The sequence below is a fragment of the Notothenia coriiceps genome, unplaced genomic scaffold, assembly GCF_000735185.1.
Source record: "Notothenia coriiceps isolate Sejong01 unplaced genomic scaffold, NC01 NC01_scaffold00001471, whole genome shotgun sequence".
NCBI classification, from domain to species: Eukaryota; Metazoa; Chordata; class Actinopteri; order Perciformes; family Nototheniidae; genus Notothenia; species Notothenia coriiceps.
Genome location: NW_011334172.1, coordinates 350,987 through 362,545, shown reverse-complemented (window position 1 = coordinate 362,545; position 11,559 = coordinate 350,987). Strand labels below are relative to the sequence as shown.

General features: G+C 40.7%; 2 protein-coding genes and 1 long non-coding RNA gene across 3 annotated transcripts in view; all 3 read left to right on the top strand.

The window, feature by feature from the left end:
- Positions 1-1,546: 1,546 nt before the first annotated feature.
- On the top strand, positions 1,547-2,553 carry LOC104962391 (uncharacterized). Its single transcript, XR_800198.1, has 2 exons — positions 1,547-1,665; positions 1,755-2,553. It is a non-coding gene; the product is annotated as an uncharacterized lncRNA (long non-coding RNA).
- Positions 2,554-3,431: 878 nt separating this feature from the next.
- On the top strand, positions 3,432-9,643 carry arpc1b (actin related protein 2/3 complex, subunit 1B). Its single transcript, XM_010790823.1, has 10 exons — positions 3,432-3,719; positions 4,277-4,411; positions 5,202-5,306; positions 5,853-6,075; positions 6,168-6,275; positions 7,111-7,347; positions 7,453-7,528; positions 8,385-8,584; positions 8,992-9,082; positions 9,223-9,643. Exons 2-10 carry the CDS (start codon positions 4,348-4,350, stop codon positions 9,259-9,261), a joined length of 1,143 nt encoding a protein of 380 aa, XP_010789125.1. The 5' UTR covers positions 3,432-3,719; positions 4,277-4,347; the 3' UTR covers positions 9,262-9,643.
- Positions 9,644-10,883: 1,240 nt separating this feature from the next.
- Positions 10,884-11,559, top strand: part of LOC104962369 (monocyte to macrophage differentiation factor 2) — a 10,397-nt gene continuing 9,721 nt past the window's right edge. The window contains exon 1 of the mRNA XM_010790813.1: positions 10,884-11,253. Coding sequence (XP_010789115.1) covers positions 11,240-11,253 — 14 coding nt within the window. The 5' untranslated portion in view covers positions 10,884-11,239. The remainder of the gene's footprint in view (positions 11,254-11,559) is intronic.

Below are 11,559 nucleotides of genomic sequence, written 5' to 3'. Positions count from 1 at the left end.
GCCAATAATCATGTTTTAAAAGGTGTACCCAGACAGTATTTACGTACTACTCCTTTACTTGTGACCAAGGGTACATCAAAGGATGACTAACCAAAGAACAAGAGAGGATGAGAGGGCTGTAGTCTGCTCTGGAGATTTATTGAGCAGATGAGCAGGCTGACATTTCGGATATGCATCTTCTTCAAAGCCTGTATCTAATAAATCTGAGTCTAACTACAGAGAGCTCCCGACCCTCTGTTCTTCTCCTCCGGATGGTCATCATTTGACATCCTCTTGGCAGACGGCGGCTAAGAAGTCCTTTTTAAATCCCTACAAATCTATCGACTCCCTGATTTTACCCCTGAGTTATAGCCAAAATAAACCTGAGTGAAAGCAGGTAAGACGAGCGGTGTTGTAATCATGGGCTGTCTGCCTCTGTCTGGATTATTTCTACTGTCTGGGGAGTGATGTCATCTAAACTGTTCAACAATTGTTGATCCCTAAGCCTCAGTGAATAAAGTAGTATAATGAATGTCTAGATCTTCAGGGATTAGTCAACTAATTGATTTGTTGATCGATGGAAATATAATAGCCAAGTGCTTTGAGTTAGTCATTTTTCACACAGACAACACTAAACATGCTATTTCAAGCTTCTTGGATATATTTTTTTCGTGCTTTTACCAGTTTTATATCATTTTAAAAGGAATATATTTCAGGTCTTGTATTGGCAAAACAATAGAAGACATCACAATGGACTTTGAGAAAGCTGGGATGGAAAATAATCACCTGATGTATCAACGATTAAAGGTGGGGTAAGTTTGAGAAACCGGCTCGAGATACACTTTTTGTTATATTCCATGGAATACTCTTAACATCCCGATAGCAATGAATATCTGAAGTGCTTTGACAAAAAATCCATACAAAAATGTCCTCTGTGGAAGCCGTAGTACTGTAAAAAGCACGACCAATCATTTTAGCCGGCCCGGCTAAAATAACTGGATGGCCTACCTGCCTGTCAGCCTTCCATCTGTGCACAAACTTATCTCGTGCCCTCATTGGTCATGTTCGTGTGTGTTGGAGGAGGGGCTCTGTAAGGAAATCTGAAGGAAGGGGCAGATTTTTTCCGGTTGTGTATTTTCAAATTCTAGCGCACTCGTGCTGGTTTCTCCATTCTTACCTACCCTACCTTTTAAGTAACTGTTTGTTTAGGAGTTTGCAACTTACCTTCCTTAACTTAAGCAGATGACTATTTGCTCTAAAATTGTTGTAATGTGCAACCATAAGCTTTTACCCAATTGAAAAATAAAAACAGTTCTAAAAGCAGCATCTTGTAGTTTTATGGCTGATTTTAGCCATAGCGCCCAATCTCATATCTTTAAGAGAGGTCCATTTAGGATCAGTACCGCTGTCAGGGCAGTATAATAAAATCCATCATCATCATTTGCTGTATGTTATAATTTCTATATTTCAGTTCAGTTTCTCATTTTTGTAAAGCACTTTAACTTGCCTTGTGTTGAAGGGTGCTATATAAATAAACATTCCTTGGCTTTACTCCCATTAAACTGTCTTTATGTATTTCCATGTCTGGTCCATAGCCAAGTGTCTATCTATGAAGGAGACAAAAAGGATTGTCGCAAGTTCTGCACCACAGGCATCGATGGAGCAATGACCATTTGGGACTTCAAGGTATAATGACATAAATCGCCTCTACACGGATCATTTCTTTGAGATCTCGTGTCTCTAACTTCCTTGTGGGTTTTTGTTTTCCTCCTCAGAGTCTAGAAGCATCTATCCAGGGTCTCCGCATCATGTGAAGAAGTCTTGTAAACGAATGAAGAAAATGCAGCAGGCCTCATTCCCCCCCCCCCGCGCCGCTCCTGCGACGCAGCCAGTAACACAAATAACTGACCCCCTAATCGAGTGTCTGCTAAAGCACTGATCAGAACACAGCACACTTGTTTGGGTGTACCAACACTCTCACGCACACACACTTAAGTACACACACACACGCATACACTACACACACTAAGCTGACGTGTGACATCACTGTTGATTTTTTTGTTTGTTTGTTTTTAAATGAAGGTTAACCAGGTGTCAAAGTGGGAAGGTCCCCTGACACGTATTCAAACGTGAAGTGAAATGTGTGTTTTTATGTTATCTAACCTCCTGTACCAAAAGTTGACACTAAAAGGTGCGTTTTATCCAAAAGTCAGACTGCATTTCACCTCAGATCAACCTCAACGTGATCACTGAACATCAGTGTTTAGTAGAACGGAGGACGTGATGATTTGCTTCCTGGAGGAGAGTAAATATTCTCCAGCAGGTGAAGTCATTGTTTAGATTAGGACCCGGGTTATTGATGTTCTGAGGTCACGTTGCAGGTTGGCTGTAGAGAGATGTGCAGCGTCTGACGGTGGAGAGAGAAAGCAGCTGTCTAAACTCTGTGCGGAGTCACTGCCGAACAGCACTTGGCTCTGTAGCTATTTCACTAAAACCACACAAGATGGAGGATTTCTATGTAACTGATCATGAGGTAGACATGAAATAAAGATGAGGTCAATTTACAGAACTCAACTCACTCGTCTTTTCTCGTCCTTTGTCTTTTCTCTCAGACTAGATGCCTTTAGGGGATCTTAGTTGGTTGTGTTTATGTTCTTACATTTTACTCCATATTTGTTCATGTTTGCTAGAAAACTATTTATTAACGTGGGGACAACTTTGAATATCAGTTTTTATAATTGGTAACTTTGAGATTCAGATTTTCAACTAGGAGGTTTTAGTTCCTGAAACATTAGATAAAAAGCCATGTGTACCATGCACTAAAAGCAGTTAAATAACAATCCTGTGTTTCTTTATTGACCTAATTGTGTCCTGTTAGCAGTGGACTGAGTTCCCATATTTGTGTCCGGATTATGAATGCGTCCGTCTCTTTTTACAGAATGGTCCACTGTGCTTATAGTTCCCAAATAAAAAAAATAGGCATTGTAGAAAAACATGCCATAATTTAGTTTGAACCTTTTTTTAGTTTGAACTTAAACGTTTTGGGGGGTTTTGTTTATAAAGCATGAAAAGTTGAAGTTGGGAACTGCCATGATTAGGGAACTATGTTATAACTGCATGAAGAAACAGGAGAAAATATATTCTAGTCAACCTTTTCTCCTGTCGCCACTGTTTCCTCCCCCTGTCTGCAGTTTACGTTTCTTCCCTCCCCTTCTACTTGTTCCTCTTTCTTTATGCAGAAGTGACCACAAGTCCCTCCCCCTTCTTTTTTGTGTCTTTCATGCTTTTTTTTCCCTTTTCAGTTTCTACTTCCTCCTTTTTGTAGAACATTGTATTGTGTTCATGCCCCTCCCTGTTGTCCTAGTTTCACTGGAACAAAAACTCCTCTTTCTCTTTCTGTATCAGTTAAAAGTTCAAAGTTAGCTTACATTTTTGAATTGTTACACCCATGATCTTTTCTGCCTCGAGCATAAACCTGCACAAACTTCCTGTATGTCTCTACTTCAGAGCTTCACTGTAACCTCCTCCACTTCCCCCTCTGACCTCTCCTCCCTCTTCTGCTCTGCTTCTCTCTTCCTGAGCTCACTCTGTCGTTGGCGTTCGCGTTGACTGGCCAGAGTCCGCGAGCTGAGCACCCTCATCTTTGTTTGATCCGCCACCTTCCTCTGCCTCTCCCTTCTTTCTCTCTCTCTCTCCATCACAGCAGCTATTCACCCATTGATCTCGCTCCAGCCCTAAGGGTAAGTAGCCTAGAAACTATTTAACAGTTGACTGAGTGTGTTTAGACATGTGAGTAACACACATATTCACACACTGAGTAATGCATTTTAAAGGGAAAAGCTAAAAGTATGCAACAGGCACTCTAACCCACCCACACTCAATAAGGAAATATACATTTGGGTGTCATTGTGTAGAGGTTGTCTTTGATTAGGGCAAGTAAAGTTATAACGGCTCTCATGGAGTTTCATTTCCTGGGTGTGTTTGCTCGCTGTAAAGTGTTTGTTTTGGGGCTGTGTGTTACCCCTTGACCTGCATCATTCCTATCATGCCTCTGAGAGTCTGGATTTCATTAACCCAACCTGAGTGAGATAAGTTCAGTGTTGTTTTCTATGCACAGAGGGTTAAAGATCAGCTGATGTTATTTTACTTCTCAAAGCACCTTAAATAGTCTGAACCAGCTTTGTCTGTATCTTGATGAGTATTTGTGTAAATGTCCCTAATTGTACAATCATGTGTGGGTTTTTCTCCTTACCACTTCTTTGTTCTAACAAAAACTTTTTAACTTCTGTTTTTCTAGACTTGACTGTTATCTCCGAGCCACTGGTTCCTCAGACCCCTTCCTGGTTTGTTTCTAACATCTGATTGGCGATGGCGTACCACAGTTTCCTGCTGGAACCAATTAGCTGCCATGCCTGGAACAAAGATCGTACCCGTAAGTCTGCTCGCCGTCTCTGATTGGTCACTGGGGTTTTTATTTCAGTGAGTCTTCTCTCTGAACTGCTCACAGCTTTAATCACAGACATCATGGAACATCTTGCTTCCACTACAGTCTGTGCCAAATAACAAGAAGTGTAAGAGTCAGAGGGCTGTGACTGGCTCCCAGGTGGGAGAAGGTATTTCCTGTTTCCTGTAACGGTGGTGTCTGCTGGCCTTTCTGAGAGGCTCTTGTGCTCTGTTAGCTACAGGAAACTAATGCCTTATTTGGCTGTTTTGATGAGAGCTTTGGTTTCTGGGCAAAGCGGATGTTACAGACGAATGTGGTCGAGTCATATGCAGATGTAGTTTCACTCAACTTGTGAGCTGCACATTTAAGTTTGCTCAGCTTGCAGGCGGAACACTCGAAAAAGCCAAACATGCACACTAAAGCACCCACACTGCTGCTCTTGGACAAACACTGCCTCTGACTCATCTGCTGACTAAAACATGTGCAGGGTTTGCTACATTATTATGTGGGGAAGGTTACAGTTCTCACCCATTGTCTATTTAAAGATACCATGTGCCTGTGTGCTGCAGGCAGATACATATTGTATCTCTCTAGTTTTCTATTTTCTCGTGCATCCTGTTAGCTGTTTGGTGTTCCACTCCACTGATCAACCTCTCAAACTTCTCTCGTCAATCACTCTCTACTCACACTGATGAATTTCCCTTTACTGTGTAACACTGATTTGCAGAACTTTTATCTGTTGAAGTTTATTGTACTTAAATATATGTTTGTGCTATAGAAATCGCCTTATGCCCTAACAACCACGAGGTCCACATCTACAAGAAGGATGGGACCCAGTGGAACAGGATCCATGAGCTGAAGGAGCACAATGGGCAGGTGACAGGTGAGACACAATCACAAATACTTTTTCCACAAATTGACGTTCAGATAAACACACCAAACTTTGTAAAATGATTTGATATATGAATAGCTCAATAAATAAATAATCTTTTCCATGCATAGTGCTGCATGTCCTGTACACGTTTGTTTAAAATTCCAACGTTCCTGTTCAGTGACATCTAATAAATAAATTGGACTATTTATATACAACAATAGATCAACATTTTGGAAAAACAGGCATGCTCAAAAACATTGGTACTTAGGATACAAGAAGCGAATACTGGCTTTTTGCTCCTTTAGCTTAAACAATATCGCTTTCTTGAGTGAAAGGCGACCTAGTGCCCCAAGACGTTTAATCATTGGACTGGATATGTTGTCAGGCCTTTAACCAAAAATGCCTACAGTAAGAGACAGCAACCTGAAGACACAACTTGAAGCAGATTTAAAGCAAATAAGCATATTTCACACATTTTTGAACTAGTCCTTTAATTATAAAATCATAAAACATGCACAGAGATAAGATGACAATAAGAACGTCTTTCTCCTGCAGGTATCGACTGGGCCACAGAGAGTAACCGTATAGTTACTTGTGGAGCAGACCGTAACGCCTACGTGTGGACCCTGAAAGAGGGCACATGGAAGCCCACCCTGGTCATCCTCAGGATCAACCGCGCTGCCCGCTGTGTGAAGTGGTCTCCAAAAGAGAACAAGTTTGCTGTAGGCAGCGGCTCACGCCTGATCTCCATCTGCTACTTCGAGCAAGAAAATGACTGGTGAGGTTTTACAGGATAGCTCATTGCCACTTATTTATATGGTAGGCTGCATTTAATTAATATGAACCACATGCTTGTTGTTGTTATTTAAGGTGGGTGTGTAAGCACATCAAGAAGCCTATCCGCTCCACCATCCTCAGCCTGGACTGGCATCCCAACAACGTCCTGCTGGCGGCTGGATGCTGCGACTTCAAATGCAGGTATCAGTGAATCAAATATCTGTCACTACACTTCTGAGGACACTTCAAAGACTACATACGTATATAACGAATAACTCTGGTTGAGAATATATTGATCTCTTATTTATATCATGATATGAGACTTGATATCGTTTAAAGTGGACCTATCATGCAAAATGCACTTTTGTACGTCTTTTATACGTGAACATGTGTCCCCGGTGTGTCAGAAAACACAACCCTCTCTCTTTTCCTCCATACCCAAACCTCTAAAAACGGGGCTGCAACGGATCTGATACAGACTGATACAAATTTGAAAATTCTCTGACGTCAGGAGCGAGGAGCTCCGCCTATATGGGCAACTCTCCACCTATCAGGAGGAGGCAGCCACGGCCATTGCCGCTGGAGACGCTGTAGTACATATGCCAGGCCTGTAAGTGGCGCTGTAGTCTGCCACAAAAGCAGTGAAGAAGACTTCTCACAGATTCAGCCCTTGCAAAAACAGTGCTAAAAAAGAGCAAATAGAGCGAAATGATGCATGGCTAAAAGGCATGATCTGTTTGGTATTTTGAAAAAAAAATTCACAGACATGTTTTATATAGGTATGGCCCCACAATATATGTTTCAAATATAGCATGATAGGTCCACTTTAAGATTTTGGATATTGTTATTTAATAAGTGTAATAACTTCTTATGCATTTAGCTTTTTTTCCCCCCTATTATTTTATTTTTAAGTCTACCTTTTCTGCTCATCCAACTCTTGATTGGAGGCGCAGACATCCATCGTTTTGTCTTTTTGCCTCCCTTTCTCTTCTTTGAATCGTATGCACACCCTCACCCCTCTTGCCCTCGCCCACAGGGTGTTTTCAGCCTACATCAAAGAGGTGGAGGAGAAGCCCGGCCCCACTCCCTGGGGCAGTAAGATGCCGTTCGGAGAGATGTTGTTTGAGTCTAGCGAGTCTGGAGCAGCCGATCAGACCGTAGCTGGAGCCGGAGGATGGGTGCACGGTGTGTGTTTCTCACACTCCGGCAACCGTCTGGCCTGGACCTCGCACGACTCCACTGTGTCTGTCGCTGAGGGAGGCAAGACTAGCACGTAAGAGAGGGCGGGGCTACATACCTCTGTGTCTGTCTTTATGAGCGTATGTCTGTGTGTGTTATTCTATAGGTGTGCACTCTGACCTTTGTTATGCCTCCACAGGGTGAACAGCCTGAGGTCTGAGACTCTTCCTCTGCTGTGTGTCACCTTCATCACTGAGAACAGCATAGTAGCAGCTGTGAGTATACAGTAAATATCCAATATCTTCTGAAAAAATTCAAATGTTAATCAGTTTTTATTTTTATTTTACTCACATTTAGTTATTTGCCTGACTAAGCTATTGTTGAACTGCACCATTTTTTAAATATCCATTCAACAAGGGAAATAATGATTTAGAATTTTTGACTTTTTCAAATCATATCCACTGGCAAGGGTCCCTTTTTTAGAAAATAGTACTTTGAAGCGAGACCACGTCGCTTCATAATGCCCAGTATTGTGCTTATCTTTTCATATAAAATAATTAACATGGTTTATCTGTTACATGCTTAAATGCAGTGTTACCGTAACAACATTCTGTGAACAGAGCAGTGATGTCAGTTATACAGCAGCATTATATATCCAAATGATGATAACTAAGGCTAGCTATCCACCACAAGTTAATGGTCATTCATACCATATCAAGTAAGTCAGTAGCAAGAGTATCTCTGAGTGTGTTGAATTAGGCAAAAATAAAATCCACTTATTGTGATTGCAATGTTTTATTTGTAATAGAATGCATGTTATTTATTTTTCTTTCAAAAGCTACAAAGTGTTGTTTTAAAGTCAACTGTGTCTGAACAGTAGCTTTGTCATTTTTTACTTTAGCGACCCCCACTGGTAGTATTACAAAAACACAGTCTTACAGATGGGGACACAAATGTATGTGGTCAAAATAATAAAAAAAAATGGTACACTCATTCGCCTTGAGCTTTTTAACTATACCTCTGAAATAACAACCAAAATCACAAGCAATACATCTTGTGTTATACCGTATAGATATTATATCAAAATAAAACCTCTTCCAGCTTCATCTTCATGTGTTTTTGTTTCCCTAGGGCCACGACTGTTACCCGGTGCTGTTTGTCTACGACGGGGCCAAAGCCAGCTTGACTTTTGGTGGCAAACTGGACGTTCCTAAGCAAGCGGCCCAGAAGGGCATCAGTGCCAGGGAACGTTTCCAGAACCTGGACCGTCGGGCCTCAGAGACCCAGAGCACAGAAAAGGACCTGAACACCCTGCACAAGAACAGCATCAGGTGAGGGGGAAACAAAATGCATGCTTTGACTCTGGAGGGTAGATCAGTCTTCAAAGCTGTTTCAAATTATTTGTGTATTGTGTATAATAAGTCAAGGGTAAATAAGATCTGATTATGAGATCTGTGAAGTACAAATAGACATGACTTATGAGTGCATTTCACTTCACTTCATGGCAAATTATGGCATGATTTTCATCTAATTAACAGTCGGTCAGGGTTAATATAGAATTCTTAATTTGGGAACCCACTCACACATCACTTTTAATTTTCATGCCTCTGGAATAAAATAACAAAATAACATATTTGTCTTTCCACAAGGAGATGTTAAATTATTTGACAGTATGACTCCCTTTTTTTTTATATAAATACACAACACATGTCATGACTTGTCTTAAACTATGTTTCAGCCAAATCTCTGTGCTGGAAGGAGGAAGAAACAAGTGCGCCAAGTTCTGCACCACCGGCATGGATGGGGGAATGGGCATCTGGGATGTGAAGGTAACACATACACATATATTTTAAAGATCACACATGAATACATTGATGTGGTCAAATGTGTATGTGCTTGGTATACTGTTGACATCTTTTCGCAGACAATATAATAATACATGGTTATTGTTTTTGAATATTTTTTTCAGTCGCTGGCGTCTGCAATGAAGGACTTAAAGATAGTCTGAATGAAGTTTACGTCACTCCGCCCAAAGTGTATTAGCTTCTGGAGATATGAAGAAAAACTGCTGCCTTATACACAAAGCTTCTTAGCCTTAATTAATCAGGTATTTTTTAATATACCATTTTTAAACGATCAGACTTGTGTCAAACAGTGTTTGTTATCCCTCTGAAGCTCTTTGCTGAGCTTGTTGAACTCAACATTGTAAGCAGAGGACTGACCACAGGTCTGCAAGCAGTACTTAATGAGTTAGATTAGTAAGATCAGAGAGAGCTCCTCTGAGCTGAATGCTTTAAGCAGGAATTTTATATTAATCACGATGAATATGTGTTAAAGCTTATGCTGGTCATAACATGCATTAAATAAATGATTGCTGTTACAGTGCTCAACAATGCTTGGTTTATTACAGGTGTGTAATAGCTTATAAGCTATTTGGAAATGTGGAGGTTTTAACAACATGAAGAAGTTGAAGTGGACATTCTTCATTTTGCAGCAGAGAACAATCTCAAGATTGATTTCTTGCTGCAAAAATTTACATAATTATGGGAGGTTTCAACATCTGCAGTTCGAACAGAGAAAGCGCTGCTGATGAGGACGATGTGATGCAGAACTGTTAAAATCTCAGAACAATACAGGATTTAGTAAAAAACTTTAAATCACTTGTATGGGATTGTAAATAGAGCATAACTTCCTAGTAAAAGTCTACATTTGTCAAATACTACTCTACATCTCCAGCTAGTTCTGTTAAAAAAAGGTCTTGTGCAGATGACATCACTATGATATCATTAGGGGTTATGTTTATTTATTTATTAAGCCAAGCGCGTTTTATATGACAGACACACTGTGCTTTAAAATAGAAAGGCAAACATCATTAGGCAAAGATCCTACATGAAATAAACATACATTATAAGAACATTTAAGATGAGAAGCTATTGCATAAATACAAAAATACTGTGTAAAATGAGAATGCATTATCCCTTTTATTATTAAAAAAATAATAATGACAAATAATAACAGTTTAAAATTAGTTACTGTGTCAAACATTTGATTTAAGAATCGCTATAGTTTCCTTAATTGTTGTATTATTATTATATTAACATGTTTAAAGTGTTTTGTTTATGGGTAAAACCTTTTATTTAAGAATCGGTATTATTTCCTTAATTATTATTATTAATATTATTTTTAATGTTATTCTTGTTATAAGCATTTGTTTTTGTTATTGTTGTTGTAGCGGACTATAAGGACCTCATGAGCCCTTTGTCAGTGTGTTGCTATGGAAACATACAATGTTAACAGTACGTTTTCCAGTTTTTCGTAGTTTAATATATAAATTGTTGGTGTCTTATTTTCTCACAATGTATCACCAACTCCGTGCCTGCATCGCCACCTAGCGGCGGCACCTTGAACTGAGAACACGGACAAATGGGCAAGCATTTCCTCAGCCCCATGAATCAGTCCGTCAGAAAATGATGTGGCAGCCCTCAGTGATGAAAAACCTCCTCACCGAGTCGTGATGAGGTGAACCGGCGGCTGAGGGAGGCAGAGAGAGCGAGAGACAGAGCGAGAGACAGAGCGAGAAACGACGAGACACACACACACACACACACACACACACACACACACACACACACACACACACACACACACACAGAGAGAGAGGGAGAGGGAGAGACCACCAACATCTACGCCACCATCGTGCAGGGAAAGCGGCTGTCCCCCTTTAGACACCATCCATCCCCGACACCCACACTTCCGGGAGCCTCTTGAGGCAGCTGGGTCAGGATGCATCCGTCCTCTCGGTGCTGCTGCTTGAGATGAGGACAAGACGAAGACGTGTTCCCCGGTGAAACGGCGTTACATCACGTTACATTAGCTACACGTTACAATCCGAGCACAAAGTGATCACACCGCGGCCGGTGTTCGGGGTCCAGGCTTTAGCCATATACTGTCTGTCTGCTGTCAACTGTTGCTGATTTCCACTGTAAATGAATCTTATCAGGTAGGTGAGACCTCTTCATCCCGCGGATAGTAGAAAAATATCAGTAGGAACCGCAGTTGCATTTAAAATAGGCTATGTATCATACTGATGATGATGATGATGATGATGATGATGATGATGATGGAAGGATTTGAGAACGATCAGTTAAAAACAAATAACATTTACATTTCAACATAGCCGAAATTATATCTGATGGTGTAATAATCGTGTAGCTCAGGGTTTATTATCCTGACGAGCCTCATTATTAACACACACACACACACACACACACACACACACACACACACACACACACACACACACACA